Source organism: Echeneis naucrates, chromosome 8 (assembly GCF_900963305.1).
Source record: "Echeneis naucrates chromosome 8, fEcheNa1.1, whole genome shotgun sequence".
Classification (NCBI taxonomy): Eukaryota; Metazoa; Chordata; class Actinopteri; order Carangiformes; family Echeneidae; genus Echeneis; species Echeneis naucrates.
In genome coordinates this window covers 5840478-5868262 of record NC_042518.1, presented here as the reverse complement: position 1 = coordinate 5868262, position 27785 = coordinate 5840478, and the positions used below count along the sequence as shown (strand labels likewise).

At 39.6% G+C, this 27785-nt stretch overlaps 2 protein-coding genes across 2 annotated transcripts; both read right to left on the bottom strand.

The window, feature by feature from the left end:
• Positions 1 to 1932: 1932 nt before the first annotated feature.
• Positions 1933 to 10619, bottom strand: rab5c (RAB5C, member RAS oncogene family). The gene is made up of 7 exons (XM_029508799.1): positions 10517 to 10619; positions 5846 to 5895; positions 5554 to 5723; positions 3411 to 3562; positions 3055 to 3177; positions 2832 to 2925; positions 1933 to 2482 (listed from the first exon to the last, which is right to left on the bottom strand). Exons 3-7 carry the CDS (start codon positions 5717 to 5719, stop codon positions 2355 to 2357), a joined length of 663 nt encoding a protein of 220 aa, XP_029364659.1. The 5' UTR covers positions 5720 to 5723; positions 5846 to 5895; positions 10517 to 10619; the 3' UTR covers positions 1933 to 2354.
• A 561-nt stretch (positions 10620 to 11180) lies between these two features.
• kcnh4a (potassium voltage-gated channel, subfamily H (eag-related), member 4a) lies at positions 11181 to 27671 on the bottom strand. The gene is given in 18 exon segments (XM_029508512.1): positions 11181 to 12977; positions 13153 to 13258; positions 13310 to 13399; positions 13496 to 13863; positions 14293 to 14331; positions 14480 to 14694; positions 14789 to 15038; positions 15626 to 15825; positions 15904 to 16098; positions 16506 to 16713; positions 17194 to 17351; positions 18545 to 18875; positions 19241 to 19374; positions 19496 to 19621; positions 20603 to 20836; positions 24734 to 24880; positions 24985 to 25745; positions 25997 to 27671. Coding segments are annotated over 16 exon segments (3555 nt in total). The 5' UTR covers positions 24813 to 24880; positions 24985 to 25745; positions 25997 to 27671; the 3' UTR covers positions 11181 to 12155.
• Between the last annotated feature and the right edge of the window lie 114 nt (positions 27672 to 27785).

Genomic DNA, 27785 nt, shown 5'->3' with positions numbered 1-27785 from the left:
TTTTTTCTGCCTTGATGCCAGTGGAAGGTAGCTGTATTTACTCCCGAAGACCACTAGGTGACAGGAGATGAGTCTTCTTGAGCCCCTTAATTGTCAGTGAGGAAATCTGTGTTATATAATGTTATATAATAAAACTATATTTCTGCGTACTTCTTGTAGTTAGTTTAAGTATCCATAAAGGAAATCAGTCATGTTGGTCTGAATAGTTGTATGTATTAATAAACTGTACTCTATCAAACATTTCACAGCTCTTAATGATACAATTAATTCCAATAAACACTGTTATATCACAATAAAAGATAGATTCAGAACTGTCAGTGTATCTGCCTTAGGTACACTGACATTAACATCAAGAAAGAAATGACTTAATCCAGAGCAACCTTTGTTACATGACCTAACCTGCTGCTGTTATGGTCCCACGATAAGTGCACTTGAAATCAATGCCTTCGATGTCGTTAAATGTGTTGATAAATGTGAGTTATGTTGTTTTAATATTTAAAAGGGTTAAATCACTGTGAATATGAATAACAATTTGATTTAGATATTTTGTATACATATTGTACAGACCTGGTTAGATATGAACTTCATATATGCTATCAAGAGCTGGGATGGGATAACTTTGGAGTTTTTTATTTGGGTTCAAAACCTATTTTACAAAAAATGTATATAAACCTTAGCACAATCTTTGTTGGAAGTATAATATATGTTTTCCTTTAATGGAAGGTAAAATGTGTTAAGCAAGTTTAAGCAACAACAGACAAACTTTTTTTGTCAACAAAGCCCTCCCATAAACTCAATCTCTGAACAGCTGTGTACAGCCAAGGTCTGGCAGGCTGTGCCAATTTCATACATTTCTAACTGTTATTGCAAATTAGTGCGACCAGTGTAAATATCAAATGATAAACACAGGTGAAATCGGAGGAAAGAATTTAAACAGGCATACGAAAAGATACCTTCCCCTGTTTATTCGTAAAATTACACTTTTCTCCCCCTTTCACTCTCTACCCTTGACCCCCACCCACCCACCCACAGCAGTGGCTGCTGTGCAGGTATTGTTGTGCTAGTTGTTTATACCATAACAGGATGACAATGCTGTTGACAGCAGCCCCTCCTTGATACGAAGAGCAAAAACAAAGAACAGAAACGGGAAGGAAAAAGGATAACATTGCAATTCACAAAGATAATGAGACAGAACCAGTGCATTTAATACCTTAGATCCTCAGAAAAAAAATGAAGACATAAAAAAAAAAAAAAAAAAAGAAAAAAGAAATCCACAAAATAGGTTGACAGAAAATCATGTTGAGATAATGTCGGGAAGGTATTGTTTTGACAATAACTAATTATTGATTCTAAACTTGGAAAGTTTATACAAATACAGCAATGTTTTCAACACAGTTGTGATTTTGGTCAAAAAAACAAATCACATGTATTTGTCATTGTTCACTGATGATTCAAAAACATGAAATTAATGCTAAAATGGGGTGTGTTAAGAAACCACGACTTACTGTATATGGTTTGATAACAAAGATGGTTGATTGTAAAACCTTCAAGTCCAGGTTTCAAATCCATAGTCAACTGTCAAGAGAAGCTGAAGTAGTAATGATAATTATTATAATAATGATAACGATAATAACAATGTAAGAATTCCATCTACACAGCTCTACCAAGAAGGAATTATCTGTCCATTCTCGCTCTCCTGTTACAAACCTTCGCTCCCCATCTTTTCCAGAAAGCCGACCAGGAACAAGACAGAAAAGTGCTGCATACACCTGGATCTGTGTTTAAACAGTGTCACAAGAGCTAGATGGAAATACTTCAGAGGTGTATGGTGCATTGGTGCATGGAAAAGCAGGGGGGCAAAAGAGAAGGGACAGGGTCAATGAGTCTGCTTATAATCCTTCCTGTTGCGTTATTTTCTTTTTCCTCTACACAAATACAGAAACAAAAGTGAAAAATGGCTCTATTAAGTGCCACTGGTAATGACTGATCTTGATTTTTTTTTTTTTCCTTTCTTCCAAGAGTGGGACATTTTTTCTTCTAAAGTGACGTCAAGTGTCCATTAACAATAGAGAGGTCATAGATTGGCAAGTCCTGGGGTTCAAACATGATTCTGTGAATAAGCTTGTGTGTTGATTTCTTGGTCTGTTGGTTGGCTCATCGGTTGGATCCCTGGGGAGATCTGGCAGTTTACTGGCCAGTGAACATATTTGCCAAACAGTTAATTTGTGCCAATAGAGTAGTTGGTAAGACCACTGTTCGGTTTGACCCCTGGGACGTTCTTTGACGGTTGGTTAATATCTGGTCCTGTTGATCGAAGCTGTAGGTTGGTTGGATCAGCTGACTCATTGTGTTGGTTAGTTCCCGCCCCCACAGCACTGGCCACTTCTGCCCTGTGGTGCAGCTTCCTGCAGGTCCACGCCACCTCTGGCTCGTCCACCATTGCCCGCTCCACCCTGAGGTTCATTCTTCGGAAGTTTCTTGGCTGTTTTGGGGCAGGAGTACAATTCATCAATTGGTGCACTATGGTAATGAAAAAAGCAATTCTACATGCAACTCTGCCAATTATTTTCTGGATTAATTGATTGTCTATAAAACATAAGGAATGTAGGAATGTTTCCTTTCTTTGTCATATATTTTACAGTGAAGTGAACAACTATATATAATAAAATGTATTATTAAATTACATAAGAAATTGCAGATTCATTGATACTGAAAGTAAATGTTAGTTGCTGCCCAAGACTTGTGTGTTCCCTTTCAAAAAAGTTAGGTGATTACCTTATCGTTGTAGCTGCACATAACAGTAAAATGTGTCTGTCCTGGGGTTCACTTACCAATAGCCATAAAAATCTCATTGACATTCATAGCAGTTTTTGCTGATGTCTCCATGAAAAGCAAACTGTTGTCATCTGCGTAGGCTTGTGCTTCCTAAAAATGATAAAAACAAAACTGATGCATCCAAGAGTAATTTGGTAGCTTCCTTGATTGTTCGATTGAAAGATTCATCGAAGACCTAATGTCCAAGATCAATGTCCAACTGTAAAAGTTCCTCTTTACCTGGAAATCTACAGCTCTCTTGTTGGCCAGGTCTGCTTTATTTCCGGCCAGTGCAATAACAATATTAGGGCTGGCTTGGCGCTGGAGCTCCTTCACCCAGTTCTTTGCACGTGCGAATGTATCCTTCAAAAAGAATAAACAAATTAATTAAATAAATAAATATTTCAATTTCAATTCACTGGTGCAATTTTTAAAGGTTACATTCAACGGTGAAATATAAAAGAGCAAAGGTCTGCAGCTGTCTGCTGAATTAAGCAATCATCAACCAACTCACACTGAAAGAGAAGGCTCAGCAAAAAAAGGACATAAGACTTGTAAGTGTCCTGGTTAATGTCCAGCCAGTGTCATACACTCACTGTGTTGGTGATATCATAGACCACGATGGCGGCCTGGGCTCCCCTGTAGTACATAGGTGCCAAACTGTGATACCGTTCCTGTCCTGCAGTGTCCCAGATCTCAAACTTGACTGTTGTATCATCCAAACATACTGTCTGTGTGAGAAAGGCAGCTGGAAAAGAAAGGGTACGTGGAAAACAGAAAGGAAAGTCACAGACATGTTATCTACAGAGATTAGGTTTATTATTTAAACTTCAAAACACAAAGATTAAGGCCACAATGAAACAACTGAACATCAGCATCAAACAAATAACAAAAATAAGAAACATAAGATTTGAATTAAATTTGATGTTATATCTCCCACACTGTAAGGGAAAAAACCTCCCATACAGCAAGAGACAAGTGTTACCCCTTCAGAACTATTCTTAATTAAGGTAAATCAAGGAAACAGTGAATATACACAAAAATCCTCTGCACAATGTATAGTTAATCTCGTGAATGGCAGGAGGAGGCACAACTGGCCACAACTTGCCTACTCAGCCGACTGTCACATGACAGGGGAAACTGAGCGCTCCCGAGCACGTACTTTAAAGCTCTGTAATCTTTGACCAGGCATGCGGCTGAACACAAGTTCACCAGCAAAAACAATATGCTGACTCGCTATGAGTCTTTGGTCAGTGTAAGCACTTAGCATCCTGTCTCCACATACTAACATGGTATGTTAGTCATATGTAACCTCACACAGGAAAGAAAAATAGTTTCAACATAAAAAAAAGACACTAAGTTAGGTTGTAATTTCCCTTGTCTTTACAGTGTTACATTTAATGGTTCCCCTCATACTTTATACAGCAGTTCTGCTTATGGATGCATATTTCAAGCAATTTCCTTAAGTTAGCCATATTATTTATGGAAAATCATTTTTTAATTTAATAATTATAAGAGTCATAGAAGCTGTTCAGTTATGTTATCATTATCCTGACAAGAGGTATTAGTCTCCTTTCTACAGAAACACATGAGCCTACGTGGATAGTTAGAAGTGAATTATGTGACAGAAATCACCTCTCCATATAGCCTTTGATATATATTAGCCATTCATCAAAAGGATATGGCGGGTAGTGATGAAATCAGCAGTATCTCCTGTGGCCTGGTTAGATGTAAGTCTTTCAACATTAATATGACAGCATGGAAGAAATTAATATGCTGCACTTACTAGTGCATTTTTTTATTATCTCAGTTATTAGCATTTATTAACAATTTCCTCATCATACCTACTCAAAATTCACCTGTTTATTTAAAAACAATTGGTAAACCTGGTATGCTGACACAAGAGGAAACCTGCCACTATTGTTTTTCCGGAAGTATCTGCACTTGTAACATCTCAGTTAAAAGTTTACTTCTGTGGCCCTCAGCCTGAAGCCACGATGATGAAGAGACAACAATTTGTCTTTAGTAATTTAGAAAAATTAAATAGTCACAGATATATTACCACATCCATGTCTTATTCTTCTTTAAATGGATGATTAGCTTTACCCATCCAAAGGAAGTCCAGCAACTTCCCACTGTTGTCTCCATTTCTTCTTGTTTCATGTAACCTCACTCATCTGCGGCCAAAGAACCAATATTAAGAGAATGCAGTCTAAAACCCCTTTCTTTTCATCTCATTACAGCCAGGAACTATTCCAAAATGTAATTTGTTTTCACAGAAATCAATACAGACGTCTGCCATGTGAGAGGAGCTTGATGGCTCATGGGAGTCAGGTGATCAGAAAAACTGGTTCTGCCACTCCCTCCCTGTAGCTCTCAACAGAAACGATTAACCCCTCACGCAAGTAGCATCTCTGTATTGGCAAGGATATGTTTTCTTCAGCACTCACTTTGCCCATTAACACTAAAAACCTGTTTAGACTGCCTACAAACATTACTATACATTAGTGGCAGTAAGAGAAGTTTGAAGTAATCTCATTCAGTATATACTTCAGACATGATTTAGAAAAATGTATCCTTTCTGAGTCCACCTACACACAGTATAGGCGTCAGGAAAAAGGCAGCATTTAATCCTGAATGGTGAAGGTACCTTTCTACAGCGATATGCAGCTGGGATGCCATCATTAGGGCGTGACTCAGAGCAGAGGATAAAAAAAACAAAACAAAACAACTACTCACCTCCAATGGTGCTCTCCTGGTACTCGTGGAACTGGCCTTTAACAAAGCGGAGCACCAAGCTGGACTTCCCCACGGCTGATTCCCCCAACAGCACTAGCTTAAATTGGCAGATCTTGTTGTTTGCTGCAGTGCCGTTGGTCCGTGCTGGTCCACCTCGCCCTGCCATAGTGCTGTGTTTAAAACAGAGAGAAAGGAGTAGGAGCTGGGAGAAGAGGGGGGAGGATGTCTCGTTGACTTGGGCACAATACAGGAGCCAGTGAGGTCTGGGTGAGGCTGAGCCAGATGAGTTCACCTCAGGCAGGTAGATGAGCCCAGATGGAAATGAGACCTCACCACTGGGAGCTGAAAAACACAAGATTCACAGGATATTAAGCTCTTCGTGATGAAATCACAACAATTTTATGCAACCTGTGATCAGTCAAAATGAATGGAGTGCTTGATAACAACTAAAGAAAAAACAAAAACAGCTTAGTTCCTGCTGGGAATGGGTAATTGGAAGCATGAGTAAACTTAATGTTATGTAAAATTCATCAGCATTAAAGCTGATGTACAGATGTAAATCTTGTTAAAGGCATTGCACAATGCCTCTAACAGACCCTCTACCAAGCATCAACTTAACATATTTGTCGCTATGAATCATCTCTTAAAAGATGTCTGGCCACAGTTTGGAGCTAAGTAGCAAAATCAAAATCCATCTCCCTGTGACAAGATGTATGGGCTGGACCTAATTTCATCAGTAAAATGTAACTCAATGTTTGTGCCATTTCATATGTGACAGTCAACAGTAGGACAAACCTGTGACACGGAATTTCATTTCTGTAAATCATATTGAAGAAAGTGTTTCACCCAGCAAATGTCGCCACTAATAAACAGTTCTGCTTTATTAGATAACAGCATACAAAATATGTTTGTTCTCTTTTTAGTATGTGAAACCTTGCCTAATCTTTTTTTCAGTTGGTTGATACAGATGAGGTCAGCCAGCTTCTGCTTGGTCAAAGGACAGGAAACACAATTCAACTCGAAGCAGGAAGTGAAGATTGCAGGAGACATTTTACTGCTGAGCACACTAAAACCAGGGATAGCCTCATTTTATCGCTGGGACAGCTTAATGGAGAAACACAATGTGTACTAAAGCTAAGCAGGACATTAGACCATTTCAAAGAAAGAGGGAAAACACTTAGAATGAGGAAAACCTGAGTAAAGATGTCACTGCTCAGAGTCTACAGAGTTTGGCCATGCTGGTCTTTTTCTCAGCTTGGGTGCTGAGCTGGGCTTAATCTCCAGCATGTGACAAGAGATCATGGCTCTGTCCATGAAATATTCAGAACTGGCATGTTTCATTTGACAGTACGGTGCACCAGCCATTTATTCACTCATTTCAGATGTGCAGGCCTGTATCTCTCATTATGCTCAACAGCATTATAATTTTAGGATTCATTGTCACAGACCATCAGAATCTATAAAAGCTTCAGCTCTTTCATCGTTTCACCCTTCTACTCAAACATGAAAATAAATTGGCTATAACACAGGTTGAGATAAGAGAAACCGTCTCCAACTTAAGAAATTTGCCTGCTTTTGATAAGGATTTTAACAAAGATAGATTGGCACACACCTGTATTCAACTACATTAGATATCATATACAGTGAACTAAGGTCTCACTTGGCTCTTTAGTTAGAAGATGCACACTACCCACAAGCCCTGAAAGAGCAGAGGAAATCCTCAAAGAAGGAGTAGAGTTAGAGAAGGAATAAAGGGACTCTGTTCACTGGGTCTGACAGTCGGTCTGGACTCATTTGATTGCAAGTAGCAGAGCTGAGGTCTCACCTGTTCACATTCTTCACTAAAGGAAGGAAGGAAAAGATATGAACAGAGCCAACAAAACACCTTAAACTATGCAAATTCAAGCCATAATTGGCTTTCCAAGCTTCTTAAAGAGAAGATGTGCCCCAGAGTGGCATTTAGGAAACGATTATCCAGACCATGTACAGGGATATATCTGCTTTGAAAAGTTAGTCAGTAAAATGGACCACACCACAAAAGAAGGAAGAGGTTTTGTTCATCAGAATAGTTGTTTGTATTTGTGACAAACAGGGAAAAAAAATAAAAAATAAACCCTGTGCTGCAGCTTTTAACATAGAATAAATACAGTGGGGGAGGGTTTCAGAAAGGGAAGCAGGGGCCGAAAGAAGGCAAAGCAGATTGTGATCTATGAAGCAGATTTAATTTTACTACCAAGAGACACTGAATAATAGACCTATTAACAGCAAAATAATTAAATTATCTGGAAAATTCTAGCAACTAGTCTGCTACCTACAGGTTATCATTGCAGAAATGGTGTACAAAAGATAGAGACGGGTAGGTTACAATTAGAAGCTCTTTCTTAGATCATACAGACTTTCACACGTCCTCAGCAGCCTTTGATGGCATCCCTAATGGGCTCTGAAGCCCACCACAGGGAAGTGGGTCAGAGACAGAGAGAGAGAGATTGAGAGAGTGGGACATGGGTCGGGGGGGGGGGGGGGTAAGAAGGAACAGACTAGAGGGAGAGCCCGTGAAATATTCATTGTTCCCTCCTGTAAGCACTGCTGCCAGCTTGACATCCAAGCACTTTGCAGAGATAGCAGTGCACAGCATCTATAGATGAGGCGGTGTGTCCAACTAAATACCTGTATATCTTATATATTATTCTACAAACTACTGCAAAATGGTCAGATCTCAGTTTCTGTCAACAGTATTAGAAATTACTTAACAAAAAAAAAATGTCCCAAGAAGGTTTCTAACCTTTATACCCCACGAAAAATGCTGCACACCAAGAGAGAGCTTGGGCATGTAATGACAGTACCATATTCTTAATTCAGTCACACATCGCATTGAAGTAGCAGTCGCAACAATTTTGACTACACCAGTTACAAGAAAGCAAGTAAGGGCTTGTGCAGTTCACTTAATTTGAAGGGTGGGGTCTTTGAAGAACTGGTGGTGCCTGATATGAGGGGCTGCATCACCATCCTCCTTTTGTTTATTCTGCTAAATCAGGCTCTTGGAAAGAGGAATTGCCCACTGAAACCATGAACCAAGACATTACTGCCAAAGAATGTATAAGTTACATTGTTCCCACTTGAGGTCTCAAATGAAAGAACTGGCAAACAGCTGTTGATCAAATGTAATCCCTTCTGAAGTTCAAGTTTCTACTAAATAATAGAGTGACATTTTGGATGGGAAACTAGTGACATAACTCAGGAAAAGCAAACAGGATACTCATCACTAGCAGTTAGAAAGACCGATAGGAAATCACAGGCACTTCCTTTTCTTGTGACTTTTTTGTGAAAAGCTCAGTGACAAAACCAAGGTTTGTGCTTATCCATAAATCAAAATAAAATATACATAATTTAAGTAAATTACAATGTTTAACAAATTATAGCAAAATGTAGGACGGTTTTAGAGGCAGCACATTACGCAACAACATACAAGATGGATCTTACACCAAAGGTTGACTCTGATGCGACATACATATCTAAGGATAAAATAAAGGCAGCTCATACAAATTGAATTTACTGATACTACTTTCCATACTAATTGCAATGAACTTACTTTACTGAAGCTCACAACTCCTCAAGGCACACAAAAACGCCTGTTACCAGTTCTATGTTTTGTTAGCAGTTTTTGCTAAGTTATCAAAACAAAAGGCCACAGATCAACTCCCTATTGACAGAAAAAAAGAGATGGATGCGTCACCAATTTAGAAGGACAAGGTCCATGCACCATAAACATAATAGCAACTCAAGCATGTAACTGTAAAGTCCCTCTCTATCTCAAAGGTCTAAGTTATGCTGCTCTTAATAACGCGCAAACAGAAGCTGTGACAACACATGCAGATGTGACTACACTTGCAAGTAAATGTAAGAAGGAACACGTGCAGGAACACAAAGGCTTACATCACAAACACTTTATGACACATTAAGTGATGACACCTCTGAAAGTAAGAGTACGCAGGTATTTAATGACCTGTCAAACTGTGAAACACATTAACATGAAAGCTTGTATCAAAGCCTCATGGAGGGTTAATGTCTGCTGTAAAGGCAACTCATAATTACAAAAAAGAAACAAAACGCTGTCACACAACCCACAGGCCATTTTAAAGCTCAGGGAAATAAGTGGCCCAAAAACTCAAAAGGTCTCAAATACAAAACGGATAATTACTTGAGAATGAAAAACCTCTGCGAATATCATCAAACCTCTGCCAGGTTCCAACTATCTTAAGCAAAGAGATTAGCTAACTTTAACATAACAGTGGCTACTTCACATTATAAAAACAGCTGGCCAGGTACAGTAGCTAACCTCAGTGTAGCTGAACACATTCAACAGTATGTTTTAAGGCAGAGTAGGCCATTAAAGAGATGATAGCCCGTTATAGTGGAGCAAGCGCGACCATGAACTTAGATAGCATGCAATTCACTTTTATTTGGACCAAGCAGTTGCCTAACAAAATGACCCTTTAAATACACAGCAGCAGAAACCGACCTGGTCGTTCACCTAGCATTAGCACTAGCTAACACAAACTGTGAACTAATGCAGAGCCACAGAGATAAGGGAAACTTGAAATTGAGCAAGCTTTGGCTGGATTAGCAGATACAGCCAACTGTCGATAACGTCATTAGTCAACTTTCCTCTCCTCGGCTGCTTTTGACATCTGGCAGACTATTGAGATACAGACTTGCTGTGTATGTCAGTCGGTTTGTCTGATTGTTCGTTTGGACATTTCCTGCGCTGTCGGAGCTGAAGCTCGCTGTCTCGCGCCAGTCAGATGGACATTTCGGTCGAACACGGACTTGGCTGATCGGCAGATCGAAATTTGGCAGAAGAGTTGTTAACAGCTCGTCGACCAAAAAAAAAAAAAAACGCCAAACAAACATCAAGTGTCCCTCTTTTCACCCGTCTTTCATCATTTTAACTTGTCTGACTTACAATACTTTCTCTTCTTTTGCTGGTCTCATCGGCGGCGGCTCTGTTTGTGTTCTTCTTCGTGTTCTTCTTCTTCTTCTTCGGCTCCGGCCTTCCCTTCCGGTTAGCAAATTTTCCGGGAACCTCCCACTTTTTGTCAGAGTCTGTCTGACCAATGAAAAAGCTGCAGTCCGCATAAAACACCGCTGTCTGCAGCTCAGCACCTGCTGTTTGGGGTTTAAATGCGCAAGGACTTTTGTCTTTTACCAAAAGCACTCCATTATAAGCAGAAGTCTTTGTTTTAGATTCTACCTCAGAAAAATCAGTAAGTAATTGATCGGCAGAAAAACTATATTGTGTAGTGTTATTATGTGGCAGTGATGCACTCATGTATGCGACGTTTTACTGTTTTGTGGAGCTTCTTTGCACTGCATTATGTGGCTATGTTAAGGTAATTTGGAGTCAACCATGAAATGCTAATCAAATTTAGTTTTTGGGACTACAAATACATAGTTCAGTTCTGATATTATTTGTCTTTTCAAAAGAAATTTGCTTGAATTAACGCAGTGAGGTGATATTTTGTGTAGTTTCCCTCATTTTATTTTAAAATGGCTGTGATAATTCAAAGACACCAGGAAAAAAACAGACACCTGCAACATTCAAAATATTTTTAGAATTGATTGTAATTTCTAAAGCAATTCATGCAATGTACAGATGTGGTCAATCAATCAAATAGGATCAGCACTCAGGTCCTTAAATATATGAAACAGTAAAACAAGACAGCTCATAACGGCTGATGAAAAATGTATCTTAGATCAGAGTTAGGCTGTATTTCTGACATGATCTCTTATGGCAGTATTAATAGAAACTGCAAAAATGGGTTATAACCAAAATTATTTGACCATACAGTCAGTTTAAAGTTGATTAGTGTGTGCAAACCTTCCACCATGGGAAAAGTGGCTACATGACTTTAGGTGGACTTAGATGTGATGTGCAAACAAATTGCAGTGCTTGTGGAGTGCACAGCAGGAGAATTGCAGAGATCGGAGTGCTTTACCTGTACAGTGACGGTGCCTGGACGTTGAAGGTCCTATGTTCAATGGACATGTATATTTAACATAGATAAAATGAGTCACACAGAATATGTGTAGGGAAACATTTTGCTAGCTGCACAGCTATAATCCTGCTTTTTTCCTCTCCCTTCACTTAATTCCATTCAAAGTGGAAACATCTAATGAGCATATCCATATTTACTCCTCTTTGCTATTTCTGTGACTGTCACCACTGAGTGGCGCTGCATACCCATTGGCTTGTCACATAAGACCATACACAGTCAAACAAACAAAATGTTTTACTTTGTCCTGACAGGCAGGTTTCAACATTTGTTCATGCATCTGGGTGCAGGGCATTCTATTACATGGAAACATAACACCCAAACTACAATAAAATCATTGATGTAAGACATTAATACAAGATACTGGTGCCATCATTGTGGTTTCTATATTCCTTTGATGTCCAAGAGAGGTGCCTGAACATCTGAGTTTGGATTACAGCTGCATCCACCCTGAGTTTTAATGATGACTGTCCTTTCTCTATATAGCAGAGAATTTGCTATATATTACTCAAGAGTCTTTGCCTGTCACAGCAGAGAACATGCATTGACCTACACCTGGTGGTCTGAGCTGCATCCCGTTGTGCTGTTTTGTGTAGGACTGTTGATTGAGCTCTGTTGGCCTGGGATGTGCCCCGTGTATATTGATGTATAGACTTGTGAGGGGTTGAGAGAGCTGAAGGCAGTGTGATACTGTGGCTGGCCAGTAGGAGTGATGGAGGAATGTATGGGTGTGAGGGGCCTGGTCATATTATGTGAGGGATCTGAGTTGGTTTGGACACTCTGAGATGGATGGCTGTAGCCAGAATTTACTGGGGAACATAAGTGAGAGTTGCTCATTGTAGGAATGGAGGCACTGTAAGTCCCCTGTGGACCCTGAGAGATCCCAGGGAAGCTACCGAAGGCAGGACTGAGTCCCAAGAGGGATGGACCTCCATGAGAGCGGGTCATGTAAGGGGAGTTTGGAGTTGTTCTTGTAGTTTGGAAGGGGCCACACTGGCTCTGTAGTCTATGAGCTGTGGCCCCATCCCTGTCGGAGCAATACAAATGTAAACAAGATGTCATAGGACTTGAAGAGTGCAGCAAGGTGGGACTTCGACCCTGGGAGGATAATCCTGTGCAACCCCACACATTTCTGGCAGGGTGGCTAATCACTTCATTATGGAGGTGCAGTCCAGTGGGTATATTTAAAGGCACATGAGACTGCCAATCACTAGAAGCAGTCGCATTAAGACCAGGAGTCATTTGTGTACCATAGGAGAGTGAGGAAACTTTAGTGTTATAATGGAGCATGGCAGTGTGAGACTGTAGGTAATGCATTATGTCATGGAGCTCCTTGGCAAGGTTAGATACGTCTTGGTTCAAGTTGTTCACCTAAAAAGAAAAAGAAAGTATACCTGATATGTAACGCTTTTTTTTCTAACTCCCAAATAAATGAAGATGCAGCAGGAATAATGAAAATGTCAAATAGTTAAAACTTGGAGGTAAAGATTAATCTAAATTTCTTTTCTTTCATATCATTGTGTTTTCCTAATGTTAATGTCCATACCTCTTTATTTAGTTTGCTTATGTTTTGTCTCACTTCCTCCGTTTCCAAGAGCAGGTTGACACTCAATTGTAAATGGTCTGAAAGAAGGATTAACAATAGAGAAATACTTGGTGTGTACAGTATAATGTGAGATCTAATCCAAAGTGAGGAGGCTTACACGGATTTACCTGTCACACTGGTCTCTGCTTCGCTCTGCTCTATATTGAATTGAAATGCATGACTATTGTCCTCAATTCCATCCACAACCCTAGCAGAGACAAAATCAAATCAGTGGCATATAATTTTGAATAGATGAAAAATGATCACTCATTGATATTTGTGTTAAGCAGGATAAATAAGTTACCTGGGGCTTAGGTTCAGTGGACTAACACAAGGCAAAGATGGTATGAGCAGCTTGGCAGGCTGATGGCTCAAGCCTAGGTCACTGGAAAGACTGGGCAAAGGAGACGTGGAGCGCTCTTCCCTGGTGAAAGCTTGAGGAGAGGGGCTGTGGCCTCTGTGACCTTGAACAGGTGACCGACAGAGGCGGAGTGCATTCATGTGGCGGAGCTCCTCCCCCAACATGGCGCTGAGACAAGGCTGACGAACAGGGCTCCCCATTCTCTGTAGCAGTGGCAATCTCTTCTGCTGAGAGTGTTTCTTGTTTTCTCCATGTTCTGCATCATCTGCCCCAATGATGTAGGGAAATTTATGGTCCATAGTAATGTGATCCTGAAGAGGATGATTGGAAAGTCAGGGTGTTACCAATGAGTTGTGGAAATAACTTAAAACTGTTGGCTTGGTTTGTGTGTTTACAGTGATTTGAACGTACACATCATGTTGCTGTACAACTAGGATTTAAAGTGGCAACAAATTTAGTGTACCGTATTACCGTACTTAAAATCTTTAAATTTTCTCAAAAATTTCAAATCATAATTGAATTATAATCAAATGTTGTTCTACAATGTTGTTCCAACATCACACTAACTTCAGGTGTTTGCTGTTGCTGCCAATGATAAACCAATCAGAGAACAGTATGCAGTACGCTTTCCTCTTCCACTTTTTGTAATACTGGTACGTACTGTGCTGTGATTGTACTGTAGCTGTAGATATTATCAAAGTGAAATAATTAAAAATGAATAATTAGTGAAGATGGCAAACCTGGGATGGCCTGGGAGTCTGTAGAAACCTTGTTAATCCCTAAAGGTATTGAAGTCAAAATGAACAAAGGATTATTCTCGCTTTATATAAATGACAGTTTAAGTTTGGCTTAATTGTTGAGCAAGAGCGAATAAATTATGTTGTGGCACACTGAAATTTCTGTTTTGGTATGCAGGGGTTCTCTTACGTCAGCTTCACTTCCCTCTCTCAAGTTGTAAGTGAGGTTGTGGTGGATATCAGAGCTGAACCGACTGCTGTACTCTGGGTACAGTCTGAGGACCTCCCTCAAAGCCCTCACACTGATGTACTGCAAGTCACAGTAGGTCAGTGCCTTCACATCTGCATTGGTCTTGATTACTTGGTCATGTTCTGGGAGATCAGCTCCAATGAGGTCACCTTTGCCTGTGCAGATTGTGGGTTAAACAGAAGGATTACAGACAATAAAAAGGCAAATGAAAGTAAAAGCAAAAAGGTTTCACTCTTCATGCACACTGACCCAGGATGGCTAGGACCATGCCATCTTTCAGAACTTCCAGGGAACCTGAGCAGACAAAATAGTTGGCTTGTAGGGCATCTCCATGGCGGATAAGATATTCTCCAGGTGCACAGAAGGAGGTTTTAATGTGCAGGGAGAGGGAGCGCAGACACCCTCTGCTGGCTCGTTCAAAGACAGGCAGCTGGAGGATGTCTTTATTCAGATGCATGGCAATATCAGCTCGCAGTTCATCGGGAAAGTCATGCAGCAACTTAAAAAGAAAGTAAGCATTTAATGTCCATTGTAATGCATTTTATAGTCCAATATGTCAGCTGAATACTTCAAACCACCACTACAAATTCCACGAACAAAAAAGAAAAGGCATAGACTGATTTTAAAGGTTGTGCACTCATATGATGTGTCAAGCTGCTGAGTAAAAACAGACACGAGGTGTTAAAACCAACATGTTCTCAGTAAGCACTGTCCTCAACAGTGAATTAATTATCTACAGATGGCAGCAACAAGGGTGTTAATGAGTATTCTCTCTATTTCAACTCCTACCCTTCTAATTACAGGGAACTTTTCCTAGATCGGCTCTGGTATTGTTTCTGAGTTTCTTTCTGTAACAAGGTGCTGTCAGCTTAGAGAAATGGAATAACACTCAGCAGAATTTGAGGCGGCCCACATTTTAAGGATGTGATTTCTTAATGTAGAAACTAGCACCCACACAAATTTTCTCGTAAAAAAAAAAAAAAAAGGTACTGCATAGGCCCACACAGTCAATGGTCCATGTACAGTTTAGTAAAAGTAACCAACTTTACCAGAAGAGAGACTCGCTACTTGTAAATTTTCACCCACCTCATTAGCATTGATACCGTTGTTGACTGACCAGGTGGCCTGAAAGTACTCCAGCATCCTCTGCTTCAGCTGTTGCGGTAGCCGATGCACAAGGATAAAGTCCTTAAGATCCTTCATCCGTGTGTGGTAAAGTGACCTTCGTGAATACATCCGCTGGATGATGGCTGTGACGTTGCCAAACACCACTGCATGCATCAGAGCTGGAGAGGGGACATGATTGTTCTCTTGGGTCATCCGTCATAATTCTGTGACTTTTCTGCAATCACCAATAAACTCACCTCCCATGAGCATAATGCAGATGGAGAAGATTTTCTCAGCATCTGTATTGGCGCACACGTTGCCAAAACCAACACTGGTGAGGCTGCTGAGGGTGAAATAGAGAGAAGCAATGTAGGCACTTGGTATGGAGGGACCACCCAGGGTGCTGTTGATGTAGGGCATCTCTAATCGCTTTCCCAACTCCTGAAGCCAGCCTGTTGGATGACAGCAGAAGATGAGTGGATAAACTCTTATCAGGGCTAAACTAATTGACTAAATGACTAAACTAACCATAAGAAATGCTTTAATTCCCCTTTTTTCCTAATAATCTGCTTCCAAGGATGGCCCTCCCCCCTTGGGTAGGTGATACAATGACCAGCAGGTGATATAATGGGAAATTATATAATTGTATTTCTGGTGATGTAATGGAACTGAAAGCTGTGTGACCTAAACTTCCTCTGGACTGAGAAGACAAGCTAGATGTTGAAATGATGCAGTAGCATTCAGGCATTCAAGCATGACTAAAGATATGCTGAGCTGGCCGACTGGGCTTGCGACAGAACATTATACTTTTGATTCAGTAAAGTGGGAGCTGTTAAACTCATACATTCAATGGGCTCACCTATGTCCCAGGTAACAGGGTCACTGCTTTCTATCTCCTTGCGTCCAATGACGTACCACACACAGGCCATCCAGTGGGCCAGCAAGGCGAACACAGACATGAGCAGGGTGAGGACCACAGCACTGTACTGGGAGTATCGATCTAGCTTCTGCAAGAGGCGCAGCAGACGTAGAAGACGGACTGTCTTCAGCAAGTGCACAAGTGAGGTCTGGGCAATGAGAAGAGAGCAGAATATTTTTGTAGAGCAATCTTTTTTTTGTAATTATTTCTGCAGCTTCATTAAAGTCATGCTCTATTAGACAAGATCTATCAGTCTAAACTACAACTCACAACTCTTTTCTCAGTTAACCTTGATTTGATGTTGCTATTGGGAGGAATGTTTTTTTTTTTTTTTTCAACTACAGTCAAAGAGATATCTGTGCATGTCAGCTGAGGTCTTTGGCAGAGTAACACTAATCCACAAGAAGCACTAGACTTTACCTTGAGAATACAACTAAAGCAGACAGACAAATGAAAATGTTCAGTGGACTGGGTGAATTCAGGGGGATAATCATGTCCAGTCCAATGCTCTGAATAACACCACTAAATCATTGTTGGCCAGTCTTAAAATAAGTGTATCTAGAGAGACAGGAAAGTGAAAAGCCTTGGGGCGTACTGTACTTCCAGATATATAAAATGACAATCTTACGACAGTTATGTTGAAAGCGTAAAGAAGGTCAAAGGGCAAAGCTGCAATCAGATCCACAAAGAACCAAGTGGTGCAGTAATGCAGATAAATGGATCGCGCATCATACACCACCTGACCTGACTGACTCACATAGGTGGTACGGAAATTCAGGATAATATCTGAAAATAAGTAGTGAAAACAGAACATGTAATTAAACAAATAATGAAAAATCACTTTGATTGTCAGCCGCATTCATTTCTCATACTAGCACAATGGCTGCAGGTACACAAAAAAAAAAAAAACATCTAAGAGGTAACCCATAAAATTTGAAAAACAAAAATTTGTTTTCATTTCGCAAACAAATCCAAAATGCATACATACATTTATTTGGAATTTAGGAGGAGCTGAAATAATAGTTGGGGTATTGTGTAGTAGGGTGTAGTAGGATGAAAATTGAAGGGGGGCATCATTCCATGCAATTGGCTAGAGGCTAGATAAAAGTAACTGATTATATTATCTGTCTGTCTGTTAATGTTATGCGAGTCCTTCATTACTTAAAACCAAGGAAACATTAAAGGAATGCAGCAAGTAACAGTTAATGGATTTCTATGGAAATAGATAAATTGCAGGCTGGCTACTTGTATATAAAAATTAATGATGTAATATTTAATAGTATCACGTGACCCATGAAACTGCTACAGAGAAAGGATTTCATATTCAATTCATACTCCACATTGACTATTCTTGAGTGAGACTTGTGACTTTCTTTCACAAAAAAAAAAAGGTATAAGATAAGACTTTATTTATACCACGTATGGGAAATTTTCATTACAGCAGCAACCACAGGTATAGAAAAAATACAAGAATAGAAACAAAGAGTAGAAGTACTAGAAAAAGTATAAAAAATATAAGTGGCAATATGAAAATTTGAGAACAGGTGAACTCCTTTTGGACATAAATATCAGCCTGTTCCCAGAAAACAGTTGAGAGAGAGAGATAGTGAAGAATGAAGTGAGGGAAATCTAATTATGATTCGTAACCTGGAGCAACAGAGACACCCTGAGTGGGCGGAGGAAAGGTAGGAGGTTTAGTGATGTGTTAGCCATTGCCAGGGAAACCACTGCAGCTGTCATGGGAAATATAGTTATTAATTTAAACTGAATATTGCTGTCTTTTTCATAACACAGCATGCAACTACTGTTGGAGATTTGACCTCAGTGGAAAAGGTCAGAGTACAGATACTTTGAAGCAATCCAAATTCCTAAAAAAAAAATAAATAAATAAAATAAACAAATTGAACGAACCTAAAATTGATTAAATAGCTGTAAACATAGCATTGATAACAATGGTTGAATAAAATAAAACATCATACCAAGTATGAAGAGCATCTCCACTGCTATATCACTGCCTACAGCACTGTGACTGACAACGGAAAGATGGTCACTGGCCTCATCATGACTGACAAAGCAGACATCATAAGGGACAGTGATCGCAACATAGAAGGTGGCCAGCAGGATTAGCCAGTCCCACAAGGCTTTGGAGATGCTGTAGTGTAGCAGGATAAAACGTGACTTCTTCACCGCTGCCACCTTGTACTCGGGTGGAGACGGTTTCTGGAACACGCTCTGAAAGCATCACAGAGAAGACACAAACCTCTTGAAATCATGGGATTTGATTCTGTGGCACTCTCGCTGTCTACAGCTCTGCATTGTGGGGAATATATTTAACACAGTTGGAAAGAGGAGGTTTATTTAATAAACTAGCTCAGGCTTAAGAACGTGGAGTGCTGGGATTATATTTATGGCCACCTTAAACCCTGAGAAATAATGTATCCTTTGGGTAAATGAAACCAAATTTGAAAATGAGAAGAGGAAGGGCTAATTTTCCTTTTCTTCAGTGCCTACTGAGGCAGTGTTTGAAAATGGTAATTTGCTCAGCAGGAGACACTGATGGTAGCTAGTAAACTTGTCTGATCTTCCATTTTCATCTTCATCATCATCATAACATTTCACACACACAGGCATTTTTAAAGGCTTCATGAAATATTGAGACTCAAGAAACCCCTCACATTGGTCAGTTTCCTCTTGCCCCTCTTGGTGAATAGGTTCGTTAGGTGGTGCAGAATAGTCCTCCCTCTCTCTTGAGCTTGAGAAAAGTGTGATCGGTTGTTTTTCCTGCTCTGGGGAGTCACCTCTGACATACCTGTCAACAAAGTCATCATGCCCTACTTAAGAAATGTAATTTCCATCTACCATTAAAGTATATGACCAAATCCGTGACATTTTTGAAGTTGTCTAACAGTCTAAATGAAATCCAGTCTAACCATCTCCATAGCGGTGGCTTTTCCCATACGACTCACTGATGTCTTTGAAGGACAACAGGAACAGCACAACCTCACCCTTCTCATTTTTTATTGGCACAATATCCAGGAGGCACCAAAATGGATTTCCTAAGGACATTAAGAAAAATCAACACAGTAAGAGAACCCACCACCAAAACAGTTGTATCCCTAAAGCATGATTGGACTATTAAGGATGACAAGAATGTGCTTTTTCTTGTAGCCAATCTCATCACACAGCGTACTGTGTGTTTAAATGTGCTATCAAAACCCGTTACATGGCAGGATGTTGTATGATCAGTTTGTGAAAAGACACCATCATATCTTATTTACTCTTACCAACTTCACTCACTTGTAGTATTTAATGCAGCTGAAAGTAAATTAATGTGAAATGTTTTTGTTATCAGACATCAGAACAAGTATTAAGCATTGAAATATGAACCATTTGCGCCACATGTTACTTTCTAAGGCATTTCCATTTCTGCTGCAGCCAAAATACCACTTGGAGTTTATTTTTCTTTTTTTTATTATGGTGATATCAAAAGGCAAACACAAAGTTAGAATGGGTAGAATATATCTTCCTTGTCTCCCTGTCTGGGCTCCACAACCACCATTTTACTGAGGCCTATATACGTCCGCTCCAGAGGGCAGCTGACTCTTGTCTTAACGTCTAATTTCATCTGTTGGACATGTTGAATTGGTCATGCAGGCACTGTTAGTGGGAAACCTTGTTCTCAATTGCTCCAGTCTATGATGTCAAAATTACTTCAGTCAATATTCCCAGTAATTGATTCAAATGAAAAGCACTGATGTCTCAGTGGAAATAATCGTTTTATTATGCAGCAAGCTTTTTATTGCAGTGTTTCAGCTATACTAACAGTGTAAATGAAAGAAGTATATTTGCCTAAATGGAGACCAGACTTGTGAGCTGGAAGTGCCACTCTGCTTCTTTGCAGCCTCGGAGTGGCTGAGTAACTATAAAAAGGTGTAAACTGACTCAATTCAGAAGAACTCATCAATATTTTTTAGGTTAGATTTGAAACAGAATTTCAATGTGTAAGAGTGAATGATGAACTCCAATCGAATTCTCACCATTTTTCTGATAGAAGCAGACCTCTCCCTGGTACTCCTGCTGTCCCTCCAGAGCTTTGTCCACCTGTTGGGTCACACTCTCATTGGTCTGGGCCCCATAAAGGAAGCTGCAGGTACAAGTTTTCTGCATCACCTCAGTCCGAACGAAGCCAGTCAGCTCGCAAAAACCATCAGAGCAGTACACTATGGGGTAACCATAGCGACCCTGAGCATTTCCCAACAGAAAGTTACTGTCTGGAAGGAAGAATACAAAAGAAACGGGGTTCAAGGTATAACTCTGCCGTGCGTGATTGAAAAATAGGCAATATTGGAATACTTATGATGCACTTTGAGATGCGTCTAGCTTTGTGAGCGTCACATTCAGACTCTCTCCTTCCCCCACTATGAACTTCCCTTCAGACTTGATTCAGATTTACTTGTATACAAGACACCTTTTCCTATTCTCTCTGTCTTCAGCTCCGCTAACTGAAATAGTCATAAAAGCGTACATCAACGAGGGCTATAAAGGATGCTGGCGGGGGGTCTGAAATCCAAAGGGTATGTGCAGGGCCACAGTTGACCCCATGGGGGTCCGTTTCCTCAGTGAGGATTCAGACTTCATTTAGCATGTTGAATATGTTTTAATCCCTTCTATGCAATTTACACAATACACACACAAACACATAGGGCTCTATATCCTGTTGAATTAAATGAGTGATGAAGATTTTGCTTTCAAAGATATTTTTTTGTACAAGTTTTTGAACAATTTGAAGAAATGGAGCCTAAGAAATTACACCACCCTTAAAAATTGAATAGAGCAGAAAACATTATCTTTCCAATAAGCATATTTTATCTAAAACTAATATTTTTGAAAAATAAGAGTCAATGAAAGAGAATGTATATCTGGGTCTTGGGAATACTGCTTGAGAAAAAAATGGTGGAGATAAAGATCTTTTTGAAAACAGTTATCTGAGATTGTTTTAAATGAAGACTGTGTTTAGGGGAGAAAGCAGACTCTTTTTCGATGCTGGAACATCGAGGAGTAACTGTAGGGCAGGAAGTGTAGGTGGTGAAGCAGAAAATGATAATGAATACTGCGCATCATACAAGTAAAACTCTGAATATATTTAAATAGAAAAGACTTTCTTCACACTTTGGCTGCAACATGCGGACACTGTACAAGTAATCAACCCATTTTAACCGACTCATGTAATCTCATTCAATATTTCGACAGATAAACTAGGAATGCTGTCGCTGAAAAAAATTCCTTATTTGACAACACTAGAAACCACAATGAGTTATGGCAATACAACTGAGAGGACACTGTTGAACACCTGTGCAGCAGCTGAGTTTTAATCATTGTTGTTTGATATTCCCTTTAGAGCAGAGATGTTAAACACAGACTGATGACTAACCCTAACCCTAACATCTTCTTCTGATGCACACAGCTATCGATTCACCTTCTGTATTTTCTTTGATCTTAAAACAAAAATTATGAAGTGAGCAGCATGGAGGGGGTGTTCGCAAAGTGTCTATTCCAGAGGTGAAGACATGCAATTAACAATGTGTGGATGTATACTTCCTGTTATGCATGCAGTTAATCCCTCATGAAACTAAATTAAGATCTCCACACGTACATGTTGCCATAGCAATTTGTGCAGGAAAAAACTAAAACTTGTGACAATGCTGCAGGTTGAGGTTAACAAGACAGTGTACGTGCTGAAAATACAGATGTAGACAATATGAGTCTCATTCTTTCGTAGCGGATTGGACCGTCTCTAATTGTTTTAGTGCTTACAAAACAAATTAATCTGTTCTTAGTGAAGATAAAATTACTCCTTAGCCAAAAGTGAAACCATGTAAACAGAAAATTCGAAATCAAATCTCCCCCTCCCTGTCTGTTTCAATAGCTTCATGTTATTCAAGAGAAGGATATTCTTCACAATAATAGTCGTGAAAGTTTGAGTTGCCGTGAAGCATATTGTGTATTTCAGAGAGTTTGGTCTAGACATATTGGCATGTAAAACTGCCTTTAAGTAACTTTTTGTTATGATTTGGCACTCTATGAAAACATTTTTGATTTGATTCATTTCCGTGAACTATGAAGGTGACTTGCTTGTCTTCAGTCAAAATCGCAATCACTCAAAAGCAAAAATTGTTATCATTAATTATCAAGCACTTCCAAGGAGGTTAAGCATGCAATTGAAATGCCCACTAAAGCAATCAACAAACACAATTGTCAACAATGAGGGACATAAAGCAGCTACAGAGTCTGTGCAATGATATCAACAGAACAATGTAATATGTAGATACATGATACTCTTAACCCTGTAGTATAATATATAATTTTTCCTGCTTCTGAAAAATATAACATCCAATGATTTGATTGGCTTTTGCCCTTTGGATAATTTATTTGAATTCATTTTCCTGTTTACAGAATGAGGACCATGACAACGCCGACTCCCATGCACCCTCACTTCAGAGTCAGCCTTGGGGGTATTTGTGTCAATTATGATTTTGTCTGCAAAGACAGGACTTGAGAAAGACTTTCAAAATGGCATTTACCCTTTTCTCTTCACACAGATTCAAAGCAATTGTCAACTCTGTAACCACTTCATGTCGGTTAACCCCTTCACCACCCACTCAGCGGCTTGGTCAACCCGCCCGCATTAAAATCTGTGCGTCTAACACTTATGTGTGTAGCCTAAGTCTATGTGTTTGTGCAAATGCAAGGGCAAGATGATGTGAAGAAGGGCTGGCAGGTGTGTGTGTGTCTAATTGACAGACACTGACTGAAAGAGTTTTATCTCACTGAATTTGTGAATTTGATATGTTGTGAAGTTGAGATGAACACTGACCATACAAACTCAGTCACACGAATAACTATGTACTGGAAAGAACTATCAAGTGTCTGCTCATGATTTTGAGGCTTGGACTAGTATGGCAGTAATAAAAGATAAACCAACAAAGTAAAAGGTGCTAATCGATGAACAGTGGGTGGCATTAAACTAGCTAGTAGAGTTTTATTAAAATAAAAGTATAGCAAAGACCATCTGATTTCATCCCTGACAGTGTGTTCAGCTGCATCTGCAATCCCGCTGTGATGTGAAATACTGATTTGCTAAATCAACCTTAGCAACAAATCTGGTCACGCTGTTCCAATTCTTCCAAAAATTCCAAAAATAGCTCACAAGACTAGTTTCTTCTTACCGGAAAATGCTGTTGCTTACTTGGTGATACTTGAGCGTTAGAAAAATTGTTGAATTGACATTTGTGAAAATATTGAATATTGTCCCACCATGTCATCTTTTAATGTGTGATTGAATTCATTCTGTACTATCAAAATTAAATGGTAATATAAAGAATGGAAAAAAATAAAAGAAACGGATGATTTTGTTCGAACAGCGATGTTTTACTGACTGCAGATTGCTGCTTAATCACAAGCTTTTATGCTGATAATAATCATCATATTTATGAAGCTGCTGCACATTTGCATTATCTATAACATGTTGGTAAATAATTATGAAATGAAAGATATTGTGCAGAGACAGATGTGGTCCTTGCAGTGGCATCAAATAACCAATTTCCACCAGAATATGAACACCTTTGCTGCATCATTTTGTCCTACTTTTCCTCTCACTGATACGTTATATGCTTTGTACAATGCTAAATATAAAGGTCAGAAAAAGATGAACATATTTTGCAGTAGTCTATCTCTACATGAAAATAAAACCAATGATCTGTAAAAGCTTTAAATGGGTAAAAGCAAATGTAAATATATCCATGGTAATTGTGCGGTTCCAAAATTTTCGAGATAAATGTCATCAATGCCCCATTGGGGTATTTTTTTTTTTTTTTAAGTGTACTATGACTGAATAATGCAAGTGTCTCAGATGTTAAAGTCCTAACGAGCAACAAAAAAACTCAACACGTGGCTCTTTAGTGTCATTTTAACATCTAATTTGAAGGCAACACAATTCTAATTTTATTTAGTGTGTCCCTTGAGAAGCAACAAAGCGATTTCAGCAAAATGACACAGTTTGCCAAAAGAACTAAGTCCATGAATGAGCATGGTCATGCCATAAACATTCTTCATGTACCTGTAATAGAGTAATAGAGAAATTGTGACAGAACTTTTCAAAATGTACTCACGAGTGCCATCAAAGTGCTTTATAATGGTGTCCAGGAAGGTATTTTGTGGAGCAAGGAGGCCTTTCATCACAGGCATCATGTACCAAAAGGAAGAGGCAGACTCTTAAAGAAGTTCCCAGCAGTTCCTCACCGTTCCCCAAAGATGACCTGAAAGAGAACCCCGGTGTCTCTCTTTGGACTCCTTTGTAAATCCTCTATGAGCTTATGAGCTGTTTCTACTCTGCGCTTTTAAGATGAAACAACTAACTTACTTCATGCAGAAAATCTCATTTTATCCTCAGACGAGAGCTCAGGGTTGCTGTAGTTGTCCAAAGCTTTTCCCTCAGCATGGAATCAATAGCATTGAGGAGTGAGTCTGACTCCACTCATAGTTCCTGCCATCTGAGTCCCCTCCCTCCGTCTGTCCTCCATAGAAAAGCCTGAGCCATCCCCCATTTCCACACAGTGTAAAATTATGAGTTTGCTCTCCCTTTCTCTCTCCTTCTCCTACAGATCCTGCATCCTCCTACTTCTCAGTCCCCAGAGAAGTTCTGCTGGGTCTTTCACTTTTTATTTTACTCTCTCCTGTTCTCTCTACCTCTGCCTCTTTTTTTGGAGCACCGTCTATGCTGTCTTGTTGCTCAGTCCGCTTTCTTTGAATGACCACTAATGGTCACAAATGTTGGAAAGCTATTGTAAAGGATGATGTGTATCCACAATGAAAGAGCAAAGGAGAGCCTCAGCACATTTGTTTCAGAATATCATTGCCAACTATCAACCATAAACAAACACCTGTGTACATAGTTGCTGTTACACACATGATATAGGCCTTATGTGGACCTAACAGATAATTATTGTGAATGAAACCCAGACATACCAATAGTGTCTCTGCTTCTGCTCCCACACCACACCCAGGGCAGACAAAGGGCTGCCCAGGTGCTCCTTACTCTGTCTCAAAGGTGATCACTCAGACCCACTGCTGCCCTCTCTGGTAGATATCCCACACACACTACCTTACAACCAGATCCTCACCCTGAGAGAAAATGAGAAAAATAAACAGAACAAAATGTGTCTCAACATTATGCGAGGAAAAATCTGCTCTGCAAAATTTCACATCCAATGAGACCTGACATTTCATTAATGCATCCATTATTGAAGTCCATCCTAATCCATGAAAAGGTAAAAAAAAAAATACAATCTATTGAACAAAAATTCATATCAGAGGAATTCTGTAAAGGTCAGTGTGTAAAAAAATGTTTTTGTGTCGTAGTCAGATTTTATCACCTTTAAAACATAAGCAAGCAGCCATCTAGTGGTTGAGGGAGAAAGGCAGATTCTGCTTCAGCCTCGTGTCTGGAGCAACACAGACAAAAAGGCAGTGGTGAGACTTCTCTATCTGTGTGGAGACATGCCAGCTCAAGTAACACTAATTCTGCAACTAGACTGATTTGGACACAAACCATCAATTGCCCTGCTTTTCTGATTCACCACGTGCTATAAAGAAATATTAATAATTGTTTAAAAATATATGTATAAAATGGTGAACAGTATGGCACTTACTGTCCAATGAGTTAAGAACCTTCAGTTATTCTACAGAGACTTTTTCTAAGAATTCAAATAATAACAGAAAGACAGATGGTGAAATAATTTTAAGATTTTTTTGTTTATTTTTGAAGATTTATTTATTGAACATAGTAATATCAAAACCATGTGATTTTTATTTTTTATTTTTTTTATCCTATGAAAAGTTTTTGGGAGAAACCGGAGCACCCGGAGAAAACCCAACAGTTAATAGCTACCGTTGACTTAATTAATGTGAGCAAATGTGCCAGTACAGGCTCATTCTGTGAGTGAGAGAGAGAGAGTAGATTTGTTGGACTTGTAAGTGACTGAGAGCTCACCTGAGCGCTGAGTTATTCACTTATCAGTTTGAGAGGTGGATGGGAGGATGATGTGAAGAGACTTTGGGTGTTTGAGGAGGGGTGCTGTAACTTCAGGTGTTACAGAATCAGCTGTCTTCTGTGAGAGGGGCTGAAAAGGTTTAGATGCAGTGCCAGTGGGAGGTCTGATTTGAACTCCACGAAGGGGAACCATGTCATTCATTTCCAATTTTTGTGCAGAGTGAGATGGTGACCTGTTGACAGTAGATCCTAAGCAGATTTTGGATTTTGATTTCTGAACGGTGGTTTGTGGCTTTTTGACAAGATGGGGTTTTGGGACGTATCGAGATTCCTCTCTCTTCTCCAATTTCAGCTTCCTCATCTCCATTTTGCACGTGTTCAGTTCTTTGTCTTGTTTCTCTAAGGCGGTGTCACATTCCTCAGCAAATCCTTCTAATTCCTTTTTCTCCTTTTGAAGCTGTCTCTTCTCCGAAAAACACTCTGAGTACTTCTGCCTTATATCTTTTATGCTCTTCTCCAACTCCTCAATCTTCTTCTGTTTTTCTCTGTTTTTTTCAAACAGCTTTTCCTGTTGTTTCTTTTTAGCAACTAAGCCAAAAAATTTTAAATCTTCGATGGGCAGGTCGAGCATTTCGGGGGTCAAGTGATGCGTTGCAAAGTCTGTTTCTTGCTCCACCACTTGAGCTTCCATCACCTTGAGTTCATGTTGGAGAGCGACATTGTCCAGGCGGAGAGACTTAATTTCCCGTTCAGTTTCTTTGATTGTGCCTGCAAGTTTGACTAACTTAGCTGCCTGGCAGTCTATTTTCTTTTGCTGCTGCACTGTCAGTTCTTTGTAGTGTGCCAGCTCTTTGTCCACGTTCTGGTTCTTTTCTAATTGCTGAGCCATTCTTCTTGTTGTGTTGACCTCTTCGAAGACTTGTTCACTCCAAAGTATATTGGTTTGGTATGTGTTCACAGTGTTAACTCTATGTCCTGCTTATAGAGACAGACAGTGAATTCCAGTCTCTAATACAACATTCACTGTGATGTCATCAAGACAAATGGCTTTGATCCATTACATTCCAAGTGCGTGATGTCACACACTTCAAAGGACAATAGCCAAATGAATTTTCGCTGACTGGTCCCAAACCTCTGCTCTATGGTTTCTATGGTTACCCACAGTACTGAAA

Excerpts from the sequence above, each read along its gene's own strand:
- rab5c (XM_029508799.1), bottom strand. The coding sequence starts at position 5,719 with ATGGCAGGGCGAGGTGGACCAGCACGGACCAACGGCACTGCAGCAAAC. Across the intron at positions 3,563-5,553 it reads CCAGGAGAGCACCATTGGAG|CTGCCTTTCTCACACAGACA; the intron begins GTGAGTAGTTGT and ends TTTCTTTTCCAG. Across the intron at positions 2,483-2,831 it reads TGAGATTTTTATGGCTATTG|CCAAGAAACTTCCGAAGAAT; the intron begins GTAAGTGAACCC and ends GCCCCAAAACAG.